We start from the raw sequence: 21,856 nt of genomic DNA, 5'->3' as shown, positions 1-21,856 counted from the left end.
TATGTGTGTGTGTGTGTGTGTGTGTGTGTGTGTAAAATAGATTAACAAAGAAGAACCATTATAGGATGAAAGCACATGGCATGCTGTGGGGTGGATGGGTGAATGAAATCAAAGTCCACCAATGCAAACACTTCCTTCCAGGATAATATTTAGATTTTAATTTCTTCTTTTTTTAGTTTAAATATTTTTTTAAGCCCCAAAGATGGTTGAGCCAGTTTAAGATAGCGCAACATCTGCCTGGCAATATGGCTACTTTCAAAAGTACAGCTCTCAGCGGGATATTTATTTAATTTGTATTGGTTTTGGACCACTGCCTATAATGAGAAAAGATATGGGCAGTTGCTGGGGGTGGGGGGATGGTAACGGGGAAACATACCTTTTTTGAACATTAAAGTACAAAAAGCCTTTGCATGTATTAATGTTTAGTGAAAATTCAATAACTTTTCCTTTAGACACTTTGCTTCTGATGCTTATAAAGACAAGGGAGAATTGAGTCAGGCAGCAAATCAGGAATTAAATCAGGGAAGCATATGTAAATTGATTCTTGTAAGGATTTTTCTTGTGTTCCTTCTCTTCGTTCTGTGTTTTCCAGCCAAATTTTACATCGGCAGAATTTTTCTCAGAGCACAAATGCTGCATTATAATCCTAGATAATGTTTTGCAAAAGCAAAACAATGTACGTTGTGTGCTTTATCTAAGTCTTGGGTAGTGATCCTCTTGATTCTGGTAGCATCAGCAGTGCTCGGTCTTGGCCCACAGTGACATCTTCTCCTTCTCTAACTTCAAGCAGAGCTCTCTCCTCTTTTCCTTGCTATACTCTTATGACCCACAGTGGCTTTTGCCTGCTAAAGAAATCGTATATTACTGGTAGACCAGATTTAGACTTGGTCATTCCTGTTTTTTTGGTACCACTGTTGGAAAGACATGATGTTACAGCTCTTTGTTAGTGGTCCATATGCAATGAAGCTGGGAATGGATTTTTAGGTAGTTTTATATGAATGTATAATGATATTTTCCATGCTGTGGATAAGTGAGAAAACATGCCTCATGATACAAACATTTCTGACATTTCCCAAACACCCTGTTAAATGTTTAAGGTTTATACTGTTAATGATCAATTTTAAAAAAAGATTTTTTTGTGTGATTTTAAAGCTTAAAACTGGAGTATGCCATTTCTGTCCACATCAAAATGTTTCAGATTTTGATTTTAAATTCTCATTTAAATTGTCATTGACTACCTCTGAATTTTAAATCAAAAGGCAGATTGGTAGGTCGCATTTTGGATTGTTGTAGTTTTTTTGCTCAAATGGCTGCCTTTTGATGGCAAGTACTGAAAGCACCCCAGAGGTTCTCAAATTCTGGAACCAAAGTCTTAGAATGCATGCTGGGAAAAGAATAAAATGTAAACCTACTGGTTGGCATGAACAGATGGCAATATGAATATTAGAAATCTATTTTTTTAACATAAATTTACAGTTTGTTCTGAGCTGAGGCAAATGTTCATTTAAATCAGACTTACTTTCAGCAAGGATGAAGAGAGATTAGTGCCAGTCTTTCTCCAATGAATGTTAAGTTGATAAAATGACATTTTCAAAGTGTCTAGAATTCAAGTGGGTCTGTGTGTCTCTTTTAAACACTGAGCCTTGGAGAAATGTTGCTATCCCTGCTTCTTCAGTCTGAGCTGCAGAATACCTTCAATTTTAAGGTTACTTTTTTTTTGCTGTAAGTTATACTCTGCCATCTTAAAAGGACAAGAATCTATGGCCTCTCAGATTCAAAATTTGTTAGTTTAAATTTGTAGCCAATTTCTCTATAAAATCTAAAGTGAATTGGACAAGGAATCCTGAATTATGACACTCTAAAAACGAAAGGGTAAGAGACACCAGGTTTTTCATCTGACAAAGTTCTTGTAGCTAGACTAAGGCCAATAAATCTGCAGTGGTTTATACCAGCACAGAGATCTTACGCAGGCCCGTAGCCCGCGTGGGGCCCATGGGGCCCGGCCCCCTCGCTGGTTTTGCGGGCCCCCTCCATCCTGATCCTTTGCTCCCCCCCCCCCCCCGCCGCCGCCGCCTCCGGCATCCCGCAGGCTGCTGGGGCGTCCGAGCGGCTCAGCGCGGCGGCTTCTCGTCATGGCGCTCTCCTTTGTGGCGGAAAAAGAAGGCGGGCTGGCAGCCTCCGCTCGCCAGCAGGGTTAGCCTGTACGAAGGGGGGTGCGGAGTTCGATGCTCTGGCTGCCGCAGGCCCCCGCCGGAGCCTGCCGAGCCGGTAAGAGCCAACGCCGCCGAGGCCTGGAGCGCGCGGCAGTGTGTGTGTGGGGAGCCTCTGGTGCATCCCGGCCTCTCTTTGAGGGGGGGGGAGTTGTGGGGCTTCCAGAGCTGCCAAACGGCGGATTCAGCGGGGGGAGAGATGCGGGCCCGTCCGGGGAGGCAGGGCGGGGGAGCAAGACCCCAACGTCTGGATGCCCCTCCCTCCGCCAGCCCGCCTCCCGGCGTCCAAAATCTGAACCCAGGACGGTGCGGGTTGCCACCCTCTCCGCAGCCTTTAGCTTCGGCAGCTCCTCTGCAGCCAGCGTGGCAACGCCGCTCGCTTCCACTGGCGGCGGCGGCAAGAGCAGCATCAGCATCAGCGCCTGCCTTCCCTCCCCCTGCCACCACGGATGAGCACAGCCGTGAAGGGGGGGCGGGGGAGTGAGGTGGCGATGGCGGCGCAGGCCTTTCTTGGGGACGGGTGGGGGGGGGGGGGGGAGACATCCTGGCTAGGGGTCCACGAAGGCCACGGTCGGGGCCGTCCGTGGTGTGGCTGACTCGGGAGGGAGGCCGCCAGTGCGTCATGGAGGAGGACCGCCCTCCAGTCTTCTGGGGTGCGAGCCGTGCGGAACAAAAAATAACAGCCGGTCCCTGAAGAGCCGCCGCCTGGAGGTGATGAGTTTTTTAAAGAGACCGGTCGATCCTTTGGCCCATCTGCCCGGGTTTGCCTTTCAGTTGGAGCAGACGTCCTTTGCTCTCAGTTGTTATGGAGGATTGGTGCCAACTGGTTGTGTTTTCCAGTGATCTCCCCATTGCTTCAGTGCCGCTGCAGCTTCTGGCCCGTCGCCGCCTCAGGAGCGCGCGGTTAGAGGGGAGGAGCTGAGATAGCATCTTGAGATCCTTAGGCTGAGGCTCCCCAGGAACTGTAGTTCCGAGGACCCAGAAACTACAATTCCCAGGATCCCTCTTGCCAGCCCCTACGGGATGCGGACCCAGCCTCTTCTGTTGCAAAGGGGAGGGAGGGAGGGAGACTTGGCAGGAAATGCCGCCCCCCACTCGCCCCAGCCTGGCAATCGGGCCAGAAGGCAAACTGGAGGGGGCTCCTTCAGGGCCCCTGCAGCGACGCTGCGATCTTTGTCAAGGGGCGGGGGGGAGTCTGAGGAAGGGGACTCATTTGCAAAGTTGGGCGAGCCTGTGCCTCGACTCCTCCGGACACGGGTTTTGTGTAAATGCTGTTTTCCCCGGGACTGGCGGCTTTGTGGGCTGGAGATCCCTCCTTGAGGTGGGGAGAGGGGTGGAGACGCACGTGGTTTTGGCTGTGCTAGGTGAGTGCAAGAGGAGATTGCGGAGAGGTTTTTTTTGCACATCTGAATAGAGATTGGGGGACCCCAGCAGGAAGGAAGGGTTGCAGGCAGGAGCAGCTCCCCTGCCTTCAAAACTCATGCACACCAGAGGGAGAGAAGAGGAGGTTTGACTGGAGCTTTGAATATGCATTTTTGAAAAGGATCAGGGGCAATGCTCCCTCTAAGCTGTGGAGTCTTGTGAGCAAAAATTCTGCTTTGTGAATTACATGGAGAGTAAAATGTACTTAGCAGGCTCACAGCTTTATTGCCAACGCGGGGCACGCTGGGGGTGTGCCCAGTGTGCCCGGCATCATTATGTCACTTCCGGGTGATGTGTGAGCGGCCTCCCCACTTTCCCCAGGGCCCCCCCACCAGGAAGGGGTTAGCTACGGCCCTGACACACACACACTCCGGCCTCCCCACTTTCCCCAGGGCCCCCCCACTAGGAAGGCTTTAGCTACGCCCCTGGCCCGGGGACCAGGCCAGGCTTGGCAAGAGAGTAGAGAGAGATGGGATTCCCTTCCTCAAGTCTGGTGGACCCTCACTTGTAATGTTACAATGTCATAGCACCGGAACAGTTTGGCTAGTACCAATTTTTTAAAGAGAAAAAATAAAGCCTTCCAGTGGCAGGGTGGGAATGGCAACCATGGAGGGCTGAGGAAAGGAAACTGCAGGGAAAACGTTCCATATGGATACTCCGTTGCCACTGTGAATGCCTCTGCTTTTGCAGCAGCCATCAGCCCCTACTTCCATCCATGGTTTCCCATAGAGTTCTCCCTGGCTCTGTAAGAATTGGTTGTCTCTCATTCCTAGAAGCTTCACATGTGTTGTCCTCACCTTTTCTGCCTCCGTCTCAATCACAGCCAGGGAGGAGCCATGGGAAGCACAAAAGCTTTGGCTGGAAGTCCAGTTTTTTTCTTCCTCTGAGAAGAAGTAGCATTTTCCTTCATAGTTAAGCCATCCAGTGGGGCAGGCCGGCCTGCAGGGTACAGAGTCATCCACGTCACAGTGCTGCTGCTGCTGCTGCTTAGATTCTCTCCCCAAGACCTTCACTAAGAAAAGACAGAGGGAAAATTATCCTCTGGACACCAAGTCCCACAATTAGACACACTGGGGCTGCAATCACACACACACACTCAATAATCCACTTTCAATCCGCAGCCCCAAAAAGATCAAACGGATCATTTCATATGCAAAGTTCCCCCAAAGAAATGCCTGCCCAAAATATTCTTGAAAACCTTCAAAGAAGAAGGTTCTACAACTCCCCAAAGAGTTTATTCTGTGGCTGAACGGGGCCGCCTCAGTAGAGGCAGGAATATTCCCAGGGACTAGAATGGCTACTAACATTATTTGGAGAAAGCAATGTTCTTTACATACATGAAAACAGCAAAAGGTATCCGCCAGCAACACAACTTGCACGTGGTCAACATGACCTTTGCTAAACCTACGATGGCCTCCTCCCTGTCCACAGTACAGATGTGCAAACTGCACCATATCATGGCATGAACAGACACACTGAACGTGCAAGTCAGATCCCCACCACGAAAACCCCACACGGACAAACTCATGAAGCTCAAACTACAGGTTACTTGCAAATACATGCAATCGCACCCTGGCAGTGGCTTTCTTATAATGAGAACTAGCTTCAAGAGGAAGCAGTTGAGAGTTTTGCACGTGCCTAAACCTTCCTAATGCTTTTCTTTAGCAGAAGTGGCTGCGGGGGTTTTCAGTTGTATGTCATGCACAATGCAGCCTAGAGATTAAGGAGAGGAAATGAACCCGTAAGTATCTCATATTACACAAAGGTACTTAAATCCAGGGGTCATTTTGTAGAAAAAGAGGTGCAGGAGCTCATTAGCATAACTCATTAGCATAACGTATTTGCAAATGCCACACCCCCTGACATCACCAGAAGTGTGTCGGAAGGCAGCACCCACCGCTCAGGCTCCACTGGACTGTTTTGGGTTGCTAGCTATGGGGGGGGGGACGTGCAGATCTGTCCTCGCAGAGGAGGGAGAGCTTGTACCTGAATAAAACTTGGTCTTAAAGGTGCCACTGGACTGTTTTGGACCGGGGGGCCGGGGGAGCTCTGCAGCTTACCTGGCTGCTTCTTGCTCTGACTGAGGGCTGCTGGGAACAGGGGGTGGGGCTTGTTGCATGTGCTCGCCCCCTGGGCTCTTTACTGCCGGGGCTCCGCTCCTGTGCGCTCCTGCAGGAAATGACCCCTGCTTAAATCCAAACGATGAACCCATAACTTGACTAAACGGGGAGTCAAAGGCATAAGCAAAGGATCTCAGCAGCTTTGACTCCCTTGTCCTCAGTTAGGATCCATTTATCAGTAGCACCATGGAGACATTCACAGAATTATAAGAGTAGCCTTGATGGATCAGGCTAACAGCCCATCTGGTCTATTACCTTGTTTCACACAGTAGCCAAAGTGATGGCCTTGGTAGGCCTACAAGGTAGGAGATGAAGGCCTAGGCCAACTTAGTTCCCCCCCATCCCAGGGCTCACCAGGGCCTCCCCCACCCCTTTTTTGCTGTCAAGTCACAGCTGACTTATGGCAACCTCATGGGGTCTTCAAGGTAAGAGATGTTCAGAGGTGGATTGCCATTGCCTGCCTCTGCATAGCTAACCTGGATTTCTTTGGTGGTCTCCCATCCAAATGCTAACCCTGCTTAGCTTCCATGATGTGATAAGATCAGGCTAGCCTGGGCCATCCAGGGCCGGGCCTTTTCCCTGTACAACTTCAATAAGCATCTGAATGCAGAAGCCATGGGTGGAGGGTAGGCTTGTGACCAGGCCCATAGCCAGGATTTTGTCACTCGGGGGGGCCTTGTCACTCGGGGGGGCCTTTAAATAAGTCAGGGGGCACTGGCGTCACAAAATAAAAAATTAAACTAAAATAAAATTTTAAACAACTAACTTTTGCAGCATTTGCACTCTGCCTGGGGAAGCAAGCCACACTCGGGGAAGGGGCAGCGGTGGGGAGTCCTCCGGGTGGCCCAGAGAGTCAGGAGTCCTCCAGGCAGCACAGAGAGCTGGGGGCCAGGGGGCTGGATGGAAGTCAGGGGGGGCTTGGCAGAAAGTCAGCGGGGCAGGCCCCAAAATGGCCCACTGTAGCTACAGGCCCGCTTGTGACAGAGACAAGGAACCATGACTTGTCACCACCCTTGTGATTCCTCAATTCAGACACTCATCAGAGTAAAGAAGTGACAACATCGCTGTGAATTACACACAGCCAAAGTCTAAGAATAGCGTTAGAAACCTCACCTGTTGATGACCAATCAGTTACTGTAATGATGAAAAGAACAAGGGGGACAGCAATGCCAACAGCAATGCCAACGTATCTGATCATGACAGCGACAACTCCCTGAAGGGAAACAAAAGAACATAAGAAGAGCCCTGCTGGATCAGACCAATGGTCCATCTAGTCCAGCATCCTGTCTTGCACAGTGGCCAACCAGTTCTACTGGGGGTCCAACAACAAGGCATAGAGGCCATAAGAACATAAGAGAAGCCAATGTTGGATCAGGCTAATGGCCCATCCAGTCCAACTTTCTGTCACACAGTGGTCAAAAATACCAGGTGCCATCAGGAGGTCCAGCAGTGAAGCCACTGCTTCTCCTGATTTTGAGTACCAAAGGTAACAAAAAGAAAGGGGTGGGGGATTGTCCTTCATAGTGCAAAAAAAACAAATTGTTATCATATAGAGTGCAAACAAGCCCTATATGCAGTGTAAACAATCCCAGTAAAGTGTAACGATGTCCCAATAACAGAAAAGGTGCACACAATCCCAGGGAAGTATAACAATTTCTGCATGAGTGAAGTACACCAGTTTCTAAATGTTCTGCTAACATATGAATTTGGGCTGCAGTCCCATTGAAGCCTGGCCTTTCGCAGTTGTTGTGAACTGTCTCTTAAAAGACTAGAGTCAAAACATCTACCTGTATGATACAACATCTAAGCAGATTTTGTCGAAGGCTTTCACGGCCGGAGTTCATTAGTTGCTGTAGATTTTCCGGGATGTGTGGCTGTGGTCTTGGCATTGTAGAACCTGACATTTCGCCAGTAACTGTGACTGGCATCCTCAGAGGTATAAACACAGAAAGATGGAATACTCTCTGTGTCAAGGTGAGAAGAAAATGGTAGGCAGTAAATTTATATCTACTCCAGAAGGTGGGTAGGGCTGAGTCATGGTCTTGTAGGAGTTCCCCAGGCTATGGACATGCTAATAGAGGAGCTATCCTGATTTCCTGAGGAGCTTTCAATTACCATGTCAGATTACACAGGGAAGCCATTGAAATTCACAAACATAAACATAATTTCAACAGGAAAGAAGAGAGTTTAAAAATGAATAGGACATGGCTTCCTGTCCTGAAAAACACAACAGGCTTTACATCAGACAATAGCACTACAGATAAGATTAGAATTTCAACAACCTCCTCAGGAAGCAGGAAACCTCCTCAGGAAAGGTTCTACAATGCCAAGACCACGGCCACCCATCCAGGAAAATCTACAGCAACGAATCTAAGCAGATTCATTACAGCGGAGAGAGTAACACTTGCTGTTTATATCAGCCAATCATGGGGGAAAGAACATTTAAATCATAAGCCTGTAACAAAAAAATATGTGTCTGTTAGTTAAGGCAAAAGTACAGAAAAGGATGGATGCAACAAAAAAGTTGCAAAGCTCACAATTAGAATTTTAAAAATACCTGTAATTCAACTTTTCATGTACGACTATAATAACGAAGAGGCCAAAGGAAATAACAATAGCGTCAGTCCCACTTATGTGAGCTGAGCAGCAACTCAGATCTTAAAGAGGCAGAAACCAAAAGGAAAAGTATCTCATATTACACAAAGGCAGTAATGGCCTATTATGCATGTATAGCTTACTTCCAATTTTCACTGAGGTCAGGTCTGTAGGACTTTACTCCAAATGCTGGGCCTGTATTCTGGACCATTCCCCCCCCTCCAATTTTCTGTTGGGAATCACAGAGTATAACTTCTGCATAGTAAAAGGTAAAGGTAAAGGTTCCCTTGCTTGAAAGCCAGTCGAATCCGACTCTAGGGTTGCGGTGCTCATCTCCATTTCAAAGCCAAAGAGCCAGCGCTGTCTGAAGACATTTCCGTGGTCATGTGGCCGTCATGACTAAACACCAAGGTGCACAGAACCCTGTTACCTTCCCACCGAAGTGGTCCCTATTTATCTACTTGCAATTTCTTGCTTTCGAACTGCTAGGTTGGCAGGAGCTGGAACTAGAGACAGGAGCTCACTCCGTCATGCGGCAACTCGGGTCTCGAACTGCTGAACTACCGACCTTCCACAGCCTGCAGTTCAGCGTCTTAACCACTTGAGCCACCGCAGTTCCTATACTTCTGCATACCAATGAGAAAACCTGGATACTGTTGTGGCACCAAAATAATCTGCAGAGATTTAAGTTTCTGGCACAAAGTACCGAAGAATAATTACATATGCAGAATGAAAGGAAATTATTTGAATCAAAGGCATACCGCCTCGAGTTCTGGAAAAATCAGGAGTAAAGACTGAATGCAGAAAGGCCCAAAATGAATGCATTACTTGGGACAACAGCCCACAGCCTCCCCCTCATCTCCAAGGAGAACAGCCCTGCAAAAACATTCAAGGGGGAAGCACTAGGGCAGGGATGGGGAATTGAAGTTCTACAGAGGTGACAAAAGGGAGGAAAGGAAGAGGTCACTACAAAAATCACCCTGAGCCTCCCTAGCAGCCTTCCTGCATCTCTCCAGTAGCCCATTACACACCCTGGTTCAATGCCAGAACCTGTTCAAACAGTGCAGATCCTTCTTGAGTCTAGCAGGAAAAGATAGGAAAAGTGGAGAGCTCCCAGGTATTAAATGCTCTGACATATCACATCCCAGATACTGAATGACCAGGCCCAATAAAAATTATCCGTATTGACATCCTTGTGTATAGTTTTATATCCTGTTCCTTATTTGTACTAGGCAAGGGAAAGTATCAAAATTAGGTACTAGGCATATTGTTATAATTATGCTTTTATTGTGCTAATACTCTATTAAATATTTTTCTAGCAGTTTTTCAATTTCTGTGTTAACTCTTGTATTTTGTTCATTTTGCTGTGTTTTTCTCTGCCTTTTTGATTCAACAGGGAGGCCTGGGAGCATGACCCATCACGCTACTGGGAGGCCTGGGAGCATGTTCCCATCACGTTACTCAGTCTCCGGTTCCAGACCACCTCCAGGAGCACCCGGCCTTGGACAGCTTTCCAGCCTCAGCATGCACGCTGTGCTAGGGAGGACTCATCCTGCCTCCCTCTGGGACCTGGGAGCAGCTCCCCCACCTCCTCCCCCTCCCATCTCTGACTTTCCCTGAGGGCTACCCCATCACACGTCCAAGAGGGTGGGTTCTGACCCAGGGTTGCCCTTGCTGGGATGGCAGAGGTCAGTTTTTCAAATGTCACTGGATGCCTTTTTTTGTTCAGCTACAAAACACAGAAGGGGTCCAACAGCACCTTGATCCCACACTTAGGCCTCCCCCCCCTCCAGCACTCTGCTGGCTACTGTGTGCAATGTGCATAGGGAACAGGCTGGTGAGTGGTCTGAAGGTGTGTGTGGCTACTCTGGGAAGGGGGGGATCCCTCGATCCCAAAACCTCCCATAGCTCGCCTGACATGCAATTTGTTGGTAGAATGGGGAACCCATGGTGGATATAAGGGAACTGCTGCCAGAGATGTGTATGTGTGTGAAATAGCATCCCAGCCCATTATCTAAACCACCCATTTCCCCCTTTTGAGATTTGTGGGATCAAAGTGTCAGCTCCAGCCTCTGTTGGGGTTGTGCTGCTGCTGGACTGTCCTCCCTGTCCATTGGCTCTCTGTGGGGAGTGGGAGTGGCATTAAGAGGCAGTGGCCAAAACGGCAGCTGGTTATTGGCTGTGCCTGTGTCTGCCACTCATGGGGGCATCATCAGTTGTTTCCTGATAGGTGGATGTTGCTGGAGTTGCTATGGATACTGGCACACGTGCTATGCTATCTGTGCCTTGAAGAGGACAGATCCAGGTGGGCAGCCACGTTGATCTGAAGCAGTAGAACAAATTCTGAGTCCAGTGGCACCCCTAAGACCAACAAAGGTTTATTCAAGATATGAGCTTTCGTGCACACGCACACTTCTTGTATCTGGAGAAGTGTGTGCACATGCAAGCTCATACCTTGAATAAAACTTTGTTGGTCTTAAAGGTGCCACTGGATGCAAACTTTGTGTTTCTGCAGAGGACAGTGTGTTGTTTTCCCAGTTTGGTGTAGTGGTTAAGTGTGCAGACTCTAAACTGGGAGAACCGGGTTTGATTCCCCACTCCTCCACTTGCACCTGCGGGTTGACCTTGGGCAAGCCATAGTTCTGGCACAGCTGTTCTTGAAAAAAAGCAGTTTCTGCCAGAGCTCTCTCAGCCCCACCTACCTCACAGGGTGTCTGTTGTGGGGAGGGGGGGGAAAGGTGTTTGTAAGCCGCTCTGAGACACCTTTGGGTAGTGAAGGGCGGGGTATAAATCCAATCTCTTCTTCTTCTTCTCCTCCTCCTCCTCCTCCTTCCCCTGTAGTACATCCATAAGGAATGGACTAGCACCTCTGCAATTGTGCTGATAGCCAGCTGCATCCACCTCAGTGGCCGTCAGGATCACATGGTAAATCTCCCCAGGCCCATAGCTATGGTAGGGCTTTTGGGGACTCTGCCCCCTTTCTTAAAGGCTCAGCTTCACAAGAATATTTCCTGTAAACGCTTTTTTTCAATTATTTTAAAACATTTTTAAAGGTGTGCAGACCTTTAAGCAGAGTTGGTTTCTGTAGTTGTCTAATTCCTGCACTAAGCAAGGGGGTTGGAGTAGGTGACCTCTAGGATCCCTTCTAACTCTGTGTCAAGAAACTGGTCTCTTTTAAGAGAGTTTTTCTGCCTAAGTGTTAGCTTTCTTGACTATAGAAGTCATCACCCCCACCTGCTGGCTTGTTATCAGAGGGTTTTTTAAAAAATAAATAAATCAAACTTTATTAAAGTAAATGAACAAATGAACAAATAAACATACAGGAAAAGTTCAAGAAACTTCAAGTACAAACATTACAAAGACAGTTAACAAATATTCACTATACCATGCAAACAATTAAAGCAATACAAAGGAACAATAGGTCACACTATAATAAAGAGTAATAAACAAAATTCAATATACAATATTTATGGCATCTAAAATACATTTAAGCTCATTGCAAGACGCTAAATGTTCTAGAACTGGAAACCATATTTTCACAAATTTCGAAGCATAACTTTCTGTTTCATTCTGTGATAAGGAATCTGATAATTTATCCATTATGCAGTATTCTTGTATTTTTAAAAGCCAGTCAGAGATAGTAGGTCTTTTATTGCTTTCCCAAAATTTGGCAAGAGCCGCTCTAGCAGCAGCACAAAGAATTTCTATTAAATTATGAGTAAACGGATGACGCTTAGCAATTGGCCAGTGATTCAATACCAAATTTTCTATATTCAATGAGATTTCCAAGTGAGTTATTTCATATATATGTTGTAACACTAGTTTCCAAAATTGTTGTACAACTATACAGTCCCAACCAACAGTGCTTGTAGGTGCCCTGTTCATGACATCCTCTCTAACATAATTGTGATTTGTCCTTTTGGGAATAGCTTACTTTTTGTGGAGTTAGTTACTGTCTGGTAATTACTTTAAAGAATTGCATATGAATAGATATACTCTTAGCATGTAAGGTATAAGAATTCCAGATTTTTCTCCATTGGTCTGAAGTGAGATTTATATTACAATCTTTATGCAAGTATTTAGTATAAGATGGCATATTCACATGTATTACTGAGAGTAGTATTTTATAAACAAACGATATATAATGTTTATAAGTAGAATGTTGTTGTTTAATTAGGGTTTTAAATGCAGTAAGATTTGTTTTTAGATGTGTCTGGATGGGTTTTTTTTATTTAAACAATGACATATTTGCAAGTATTGATACCAGGGTATAGTTTCTTGACCTTTTGTTTCAAGAGTGGTTTTTTTCTAATATTATACCCTTAGATGTGATGTCAATTAATGTCTACCTGGCCTAGAGAGTGATCATCTACCCTTCCTTCTATCTCTTAATCCCTGCTCACGGAGAGGGTGGGGTACAAATTAAATAATAATAATAATCTCCTGAAAGCTATCTTAAAATCCAAACTGAGACACAGATCTTACCAACAGAACAAGTAGGCTGCCATGCCAAGTGGACACCCTCATTAGAGCAAAAATTGAAGGGATTCTTAGCTGAGGAGGAATGTATGGCAAAATAGAACAGCCATTATTGGTCATCCAGAGGGTGACAATCCCCTGATTCCCTATGACAATCTTATTCAAAGACTAAAGCCTCTAAAAACACAGAATTACAAAACAAGAAATCAAGATGTCCCTCCTAGAAGTGGTTTGACAAGGATTGTCTAGATGCCAAAAGATCCTGTATTTCTGCATTCCAGACCTGATTTAGAAAGTCAGCTCTTTATCAATCTTATTTGAATGCAAAGAAATCCTACAAACTAACTGTGGCTAAATATCACAAGTAGATGGGGAATCCACCACCTTAAATTCCAAACGGGTGGGAGGTTCATCCCAACTAATGAGATCACACTCTGAAGGGTTGACTGAGCCACTGGGCACACTCTTAAGCATAGCTTCAGATTTGGCCCTTAAAGACCCTGATTTAAGAAGAGGGGAACGTAGAACAGGAGTGTCAAACATGCAGCCCGGGGGCTGGATCAGGCCCCCGGAGGGCTTCCATCAGGCCCGCAGTTGAACTGGCCATCTCCTGCTTCCAGTTTTGCTGCTGCTGCTGCTGCTGCACCATAGCTTGCTTCACCAGACTCTCTCACTCGCTCAGCCATTTCATATTTTCCACTGGGTCCTAGACTCAGAACTCTGAGCATGAGATTTTTGTCATGAATGTCAATAAATCAAAACTAGGTTTGCAGCTTACAGAGCTACTGTTTTAAGCATGTTTTTATTTTAAGTAAAAAAAAATCTGTATGTTTGTGTCCTTTATAAAGTTTATATCTCCACTACCTGGCATTACATTTTATGACACACATGATCTGGCCCAACAAGGTCTCATTTATGTCAGATCCAGCCCTCGTAACAAATGAGTTCGACACCCCTGACGTAAAACGTTATTAACATCTCGGTAGAGGAAAATCCCCCTGGAAATCAGAGAGTTTTTCCATTGCATAATCAGCATTGGAATAAATGGGGTCTTGAAAGATCACAGTTATCTTCTTGTTCTGGGGGAGCTGTATAGGGTTTCAAGTATCCTCAGGGTAATAGGAAAACCTTTGATATTTAGTTGGGCTATAAGAACTGTACTATGCCAAATTTGGAGTTACAGAAGGGGATCCTACTGTCCAATAAAACATTCAGACAGATCTGATGAGTCTATAACACCAATTGGCTAGTGTTTAACACACCAAGAGCCTCTTGTAGTCAGTGCTCAGTGGGGAAGCAGAAAGAGGGGTGGGATGGTATTAATGGCTTCACTGATACACAATTACTGCAGTTAAACTATGTCACTACATCAATAAGATGGTCCAACTTAACAAAGTTTGAGTCCAGTGGCACCTTTAAGACCAACAAAGTTTCATTCAAGGTATAAACTTTCGCGTGCAAGTAAGGACAGAATTCAGCTGGCTAAAGATAGTGCTCACTGTCCTAGCTGTCAGGCAAGAAAATTCAGCAGCCATATCAGCCCCTCCTTCCCCAATCCCATGGCCACCAGAAAAAGGCCTACCTGAGACCGGCCAGTTTGTGAAGATAGATAAGATAAATAGCCACCGAAGAGTGGGGGGCAAATCAGGAAACCTCTGGTTCTTTGCAGATTAGGAAAGACAGCAATTCCGTCTCTCCCTGAAGCCAGCTGTACTTTGCCAAAACGTATGCCAGAGCGCCATGCGATTGTGTCTGCTCAGGACGCCATCTTCCCCTGGATCTCCAAATCTTCAATCTATTTCAAGAGGCGACAGGAACCGCATTTCCCTAGATATCACCCTAGAGCAGGGGTCCCCAGCCTTTTTGAGCCTGTGTTCACATTTGGAATTCTGACACGGCATGGTGGGCGCTACGACAAAACGACTGCCACAAGATGGCTGCTGTCAGAGCCAGCCACAAAAAGATTGCCACAGCTTAACGTCAATAACACAGTGCAGATCTTTGTGCCGTGGTGGCAGCTGCTGCCGAGGAAGCATTTTAAAAAATCTGCACGGCCAATCAAGCCTCTAAGAGTCAATCAGAAGCCTTGCTGGGCAAAACCCTACCTGTCCCCACCAACTTTCTAAAAACACTCAGTGGGCATCAGAAAAGGCACCAGGGGGTGCCATGGCACCCACAGGTACCACACTGGCGACCCCGACCTAGAAAGAAAGGAGACAGGCTAAACGAGTCCATCATATCCAGCTAGGTCGCTGTAAGGCAGGGCAGGGCAGCCTCTGCATCCCCCAGCAAGTCCTGAATCGTAGTAGCTCATTTTGCATGAGCTAAGCTGGCATTCAGCTACAAGCTTCATAGTTTCATAGATATGGCAAGCAGGGTTTCTTCAGTAGAAGGAATTTCAGAGCAGGAATTAGAACCGCACACTATCTCTCTGCCACACACAGTAGTGACTGGAATTTCCCTTCGCCCCTCCCAACTGGGTGTCTAAAGGACACACATGACATACTATTGATGGGAAAAGACAGAAATACAAAAATAGTACTGTATTTACAAAAAGGATTTTTAATTTTTAATTTTTTTTTTACCTTTACTGGCTTTCTAAAAAAAGAGGGCCGTCTTCCACTCAGGTATATACGGATCTGCTGAGTGCGAGAGGTGATTTATGGTGCCTGTAGGAAGAGCTGGAGAGCTTTGGGGAAAGCATGCCGATTCGTTCACCAGTGGAGAAGAGTAGCAAGCTGCTGCATCTGCAGTATTTGCCTTTCAAGGGCGAGGAGCTGGGTGAACGTGTTGTCTAGGTTGAGAAATCGCACCACCCTGCTTGGCAGATGATAACCAGGAACAGTAGGTGTGGGCTCCTCTGCTGACTCATGTTTCAGGCTCCACATCAGCTTTGGCTTCTTCTCCTGAGCTTTGGGCCTCAGTTGCTTAGCAGTTGGGTGTCTCCCGCCACCCCCAGGAGAGAGAAACTCAAAAGGCTGTGTGTGGCTTTTACAGCAGTTTAGCACATCATAAGCTATGAGTTTGTGAACATTTTAGATAAAAGGAAGGATAAGGCAAGTAGTCAGTTTTAAACTGCCCTAGTGGATCGGAGATATCCCATTCTGGGGGGAACAAAGAAAGTAAGGCGCAGATCCCATTCAACAGATTAGGAATGTACAAGCCTGACAGTTTGGGGGTGGGGTGGGGGTTTCTTTAATAATCATGCCAAGCAGTGTCTATGCTAATCAACTGTTTTGCAGCCAATTGTCTCTTTTTTTCAATTACCAGATTTTTCCCCACATCATGTGAGCAGGTTCAGTTGTGTTTTCTTGGAAACTATTACAGTAGCACCAAGTGCACACAGACACTCCCTATGTTGTCTTTGGTCTCAAAAACAGCTGACTCCTATCAAGACTCAGCTGTGACAATTGAACCTGAGCAATTTATGGCTGAGGAGGTCACATGGTCATGCTTGTTTTTATAAGGTTGCCTGTAGATTTGCCAGTTTCGGGTTGGGCAATGAGCATAGTGCAAAGTGTGTGGTGATACCGTCAATTATATAATTGTGGTGGAGCTGCCGCTGAGGTACATGCATAGCCTTCGCTTTCCATAGAAAAGGTTTAGATGAACTTTGGTCAGATTTGGAGCTGGGGGGAAATGATGTTTCATTCCTTTACATCATTTTATCACCAAACTTGGGCCAGAAGTATGCAGCAGTGCCACATTCTAACTGGTGATGATCTTTTAAGCAAGGTTGAGACCAAACCAGTAGAACACAGCCTCTTAAGTTTCTTGAACCATTTGGTGAGACTGACAGCCTGTCAGAGGGGGGGGGGAAATCAGATGTGGGAAAGTATCTCATCAGAATATGGTTGAGAAAGGCTGATGTGGACACATTTGAAAATGACCAAATCCCTGGATATGCTCCCACTTACATCAACTCCATCAGAGAACATATATTCAGTGGGTCATCAGAGATTAACTCCATTCTAGTCATCAGAGAGTAACTCCTTTCTCCTAAGCCTTCAATGCTGAACCCTGTGGACAATGGCTGGGAGGAGGTGGAGTGGCATTTGATACCAGCAAAATGTCTCAGAACCACAGTGAACGAACTACTGACACTGTGGAGCTGTAAAACTTGCAGCTCTAATGCATGCAGGTGGTGTAAGAACTCCAGAATATTTTGGTGTCTTCTGCAAGAGTCAAAAGAACTGCAAAAATGTTGCATAGCAAATCACTTTTTGCATGAGGACTCAGGTGGTCTGAAGCAGCAGAACAAATTTTGAGTTCAGTGGCACCTTTAAGACCAAGGTATAAGCTTTCATGTGCATGCACACTTATGTATGTACCTGAAAGCTTATGCCTTGAATAAAACTTAGTTGGTCTTAAAGGTGCCACTGAACTCAAAATTTGCTCTGTATTCGGTCTGCAACCTTTGTTTAAGAATGAGAGCTTAACCAATATGTAAGCATTATAAATATAAAAAAGCACTCTAATATGTTGTTTACTGTTATTTTAGGCAGCACAATAAATTATTTTCTGTACTATTAGGAGTTGCCACCATAACAATTCTCCTGCTACATTTCATCCCAATATTACAAACATTAAAAAATAACAGTTTGTCTAGGTATATCATTTCCCCCAATATTACAAATATTAAAAATAATACTTTATTTTGTTTTTACAACAAAAGGTATAGTGTATTGAGTTTTATTGACTCTAAAAACATGTGGTTTGACATCAATAAGATGTCAATAAGATGTCACATCCTACAAGAATGTGAAAAAAGATCCACCAACTTGCAAAATGGTGTCTACGGGGAAAATGTCTGTCTCTACAATTAAGATAATGGTATATTTGGCTTTATCAACCTCAAAAACATATATTTTGACACCAAGATAAGCATCCTACATGAATTTAAAATATCACAATAACCACATCCACCCTCTTGGGAAATGGTAGCTACAGGGAAAATGTCCCAAAATTGGAATGTCTACCCAAGAAAATTCAGGACCTCTGCTATGACTGTGAGGAGAAATGGTGATCCAAATAGTCTAAAGTTTTCACGTCAGGACCCAAAGACCAAAGAGACTTCCTTCTCTTTTCACACTTACTTTGTGACTGCTCAATATAATTTTATTCATACTGTTTTGTTTAAAAACCCCAGTTCTGAACACATTGCTTCCCCACCTTTCAGTAAAAGCTATTTGTTTAAGTGCTGTTCAGGTTATGAAGGGGCATGCACAATTCTGTGACCACTAATCTGGCCTTTTAAGACTTGGAGCAATGCTTCCTAAATTCCTGCCCACTCACACCTCTCCTATACCTGTTACATTGATGACATCTTTATTGTCTGGACATATGATAAAGAAGCCCTGGACAAATTCAACCAGGCATTCAACAACTTTCACCCCACCATCAACCTGCCAATGAAACAATCTTTGCAGGAAATACATTTTCTGGACACCACTGTACAAATACATGATGGATGCATAGATACCACCTTATACCAGAAACCTAGTGATTGACAAACGTATCTACATGCATCCTAAATATACCAAATAATCTATTGTCTACAGTCAGGCTCTATGCTACAACTGCATCTGTTTCAACCCTACAGACAGAGATTGTCACCTGAGCGATCTACAACAAATCTTTTTAGAACTAAAATATCCACCAAATGAAGTCAAGAAACAGATCACAAAGCCAAAACAATACCCAGAGAAAGTCTGTTACAAGAAAGGCCCAAAAGAGGCAATAACAGAACATCACTAGTAGTCACATACAGCTACATCAATGACTTACAAACTCTACTGAATAATGACAGTTCTCTTTCAAAAGTACTGGGGGGGGGGGCAGATCTTTTTCCTGCACACAGATAGCTCCCCAATCTTAAACAACTCCTCACCCACAATAATACATCTAACTTGAACATGGACACTGATACTAGAGCTTGCAGTAAACCCAGGTGCCAACTTTGCTGCTAAATGCACCCAGACAACATGATCATGCAACCTAACAACATCACATACATCATCTCAGGCTCATTCACTTGCTCATCTTCTAACATTGTGTATGCCATTAAATACCAACAGTGCCCTTTGGTTCTCTACATAGGGCAAACAGGTCAAACCCTATGCCAAAGGATAAATGGACACAAATCTGACATCAAGAATCACAAGACTGAGAAGCCTGTAGGAGACGACTTCAGCTTTCTGTAAGATTCGATGGGTGACCTCAAAGTAGCTGTTTTATTGCAAAGGAACTTCAGGAACAGACTAGAAAGGGAAATTACTGAGTTACAAGTTATTACAACATTCAAAACAATGGAATCTTCAGGACTTAACAGGGATATTGGTTTCTAATATCACTACATATGCTAACCTCATTCTGTCCTTACATCTGTATTCTCGCCAATCCCCAGTTCTCACCAATCCTCTTTATTTTATTTTATTTCTTATTTGGCATAGTAGATTGAAATACTAGATGGTAATATAATGTAATGAATAGTAGAATGTAATATAATTTGGAATGGTAGATTGGAATGTATTTCTCTGGTCTGGGGACACAGGAGAAACAGCTAATTGCCCCACCTCAAATAAGAGAATACTGTAAGGTCACCTCCACACTTGAGAGGAGACAGATGGAGCATAATGGCAGGGTCTCAGTTAATTACTCTCAGCATTCCACAATTAAGAAGAATACATCTGCCCATCAATCTCCAATCTTGATATAGTTATTGCCTTCATTACGTTCCCCCCCCCCCAGAAATAAACCCCCTCAAAATGCTAACCATATAAATTAAGCTTGTTATTCCTATTTGGTCCTTGAATCTGTTGAACATCTTCATTATGTTGTATGCTAATTTGCTGCTCACCCTCTACCTATATGTATGGAACAGTAACTTCCATTTCACTGTATCTGAAGAAGTGTGTGTGCTCACGAAAGCTTAGACCTTGAATAAAACTTTGTTGGTCTTAGAGGTGCCACTAGACTCAAACTTTGTTCTAGGGTTACTTGTGTTATCTTGTTGTCCTGTTTCCATTTTAAGATACAATATATCTCATTTCATTGTAAGTGAGTGGTTATGCTAAAGATTGGCATCAACTTTATAAAGAAGGAAGAGTAACACGTGGATTCTTGTTCACCTCTCTGCAAAAGAAAACTTTACTTCTGTCTTTAAAGGTCAGTAATGAATTCAGCAATATTTTACTGTCACTTCCTGAGCGCTACATGCATTGTGTTGGTTGGTCAGCTTCCTTCATAGAAGCTCACTGAAGGCTGCTGGCTGCCCCGTTTTGCACACAACGTCCCGGGCTTGTTGCTGCTTACAGCATGGCTGACGAAACTGTTTATACTTACCTCAGCCACCCTTCTGGACCCAACTCTGCAATGCCGCCTCACCTATCCCAAGGTTTCAGTAAGTGTTGTAATACTGTGCAAGAATTCGATTAAGGTGTTATATAAGGTTTCTGTTCTATTAAATGCAGCGCTGAGAGGGGGGGTGGATGTGAGGTTACGTATTCTTAGAGCACATGAACAAATATTTTTAGAGCACCCCAACAGGATGTTGAGCAATTTTGCAGTAACGTGGACATTCATGACAATGTACTGGAGGTACCTTTTACTACATATGAAAACGGGTTCCACGATCTCATTCCAAACAGGACTCTGAAAAACTGGAAAGGATTCCAAAGAGGCAAAAGCAGGGCTTCAAGCACACCAGGGCTTGCTGGTATCTAAGCCTTGAAGCTTTTCTGGGGCTCAGGGAACTGAAATTCCTAAGCAGCGAGGTTAAAGCATGATAAATGATAAAAGGGTTGGAACACTTTCCCTGTGAGGGAATAATAAATGATAAAAGGGTTGGAACACTTTCCCTATGAGGAAAGGTTAAGGCGCTTAGGGCTCTTTAGCTTGGAGAAACGACGACTGAGGGGTGACATGATTGAGGTTTATAAGATTATGCATGGGAAAGAGCAGGTCGAGAAAGAGGTACTTTTCTCCCTTTCTCACAATACAAGAACTCGTGGGCACTCCATGAAATTGCTGAGCGGTCAGGTTAGAACGGATAAAAGGAAGTACTTCTTCACCCAAAGAGTGATTAACACATGGAATTCACTGCCACAGGAAGTGGTGGCGGCTACAAGCATGGACGGCTCCAAAAGGGAATTAGATAAGCATATGGAGCAGAGGTCCATCAGTGGCTATTAGCCTCAAGGTATAGATAGGGGCTCTGGGGCAAGTGATGCTCTGTCTTCTTGGTGCTTGGGGGGGTCAACAGTGGGAGGGCTTCTAATGTCCTGGCCCCACTGGTGGACCTCCTGATGGCACTGGTATTTCTGGCCACTGTGTGATACAGAGTGTTGGACTGGATGGGCCTTTGGCCTGATCCAACATTGGCATCTCTTATGTTCTTATGTTCTTATGAAGGGACCAGGGAGGCTGACTAAAGAGCAACACACTGACAGCCAGTCCGTGTTTTAGATAATCTCAGGGGAAGCAAGGAGAATAATTATCTTATTTACCAAGATCTGTTCTAAGATTGGGGGGCGGGGGTTAGGGCAAGGCACCTTCAGTGGGCCCTGAGAATCCTGGGAGATGTCGGAGCATACAAAGAACCATCCTCTGGGCTGTTTTATGCGACAGCAAAGTAGCCACACTGTTGGATTTGTGGACCCATTTTTTGTTTCACTGTTGATATCAAGTGTGGGCTGAGAAGCAAAAGGAAGGATCCATAGTTCAACTTCAGGCAAGTCTAATTTGAATCTGACATTTCCCCCCCTTTGTCTAACACATCCTTATATCCCTTATATCCTAGGGGGTCCAATTCTATGGGCCCCAGAAGGAGGTGCCCCTATCCTCCATTGTTTCCTATGGAAGCATGGTTGTGAGCAGAGCAGAATTCCTCTGAGCTGGCCTCTGAAATGTTGTGCGCCAGCACCCCCTAGTGCAGCTTAGAGGGAACTGTGCCCACAGGCTGGAACTAGCCTGCCCAGGCCTTTAATTCAGCCCAAGAGTAGGCTATCTTCTCTCCCACCCCACCCCACC

The 21,856-nt window shown here is 45.2% G+C and overlaps 1 protein-coding gene across 2 annotated transcripts in view; it reads right to left on the bottom strand.

Annotated features, from left to right (window-relative positions):
- Positions 1-15,602, bottom strand: part of LOC107112004 (C-type lectin domain family 2 member B-like) — a 23,586-nt gene extending 7,984 nt beyond the window's left edge. The window contains exons 1-3 of one of the 2 annotated variants that reach the window (XM_015413061.1): positions 15,412-15,602; positions 6,866-6,965; positions 4,430-4,644 (exon numbers count right to left, since the gene is read on the bottom strand). In XM_015413061.1, the coding sequence (XP_015268547.1) occupies positions 4,430-4,644; positions 6,866-6,950 (300 nt within the window). In that variant the 5' untranslated portion in view covers positions 6,951-6,965; positions 15,412-15,602. Of the gene's footprint in view, positions 1-4,429; positions 4,645-6,865; positions 6,966-8,160; positions 8,213-15,411 lie in introns of those variants that run through there. The other variant, XM_015413060.1, reaches the window with a different exon arrangement.
- Between the last annotated feature and the right edge of the window lie 6,254 nt (positions 15,603-21,856).

This window comes from Gekko japonicus, unplaced genomic scaffold (assembly GCF_001447785.1).
Source record: "Gekko japonicus isolate JY-2015 unplaced genomic scaffold, Gekko_japonicus_V1.1 scaffold2668, whole genome shotgun sequence".
In the NCBI taxonomy this organism is placed as follows: domain Eukaryota; kingdom Metazoa; phylum Chordata; class Lepidosauria; order Squamata; family Gekkonidae; genus Gekko; species Gekko japonicus.
Note: the sequence above shows the minus strand (reverse complement) of the source record. Positions and strands in the feature narration are given on the sequence as shown.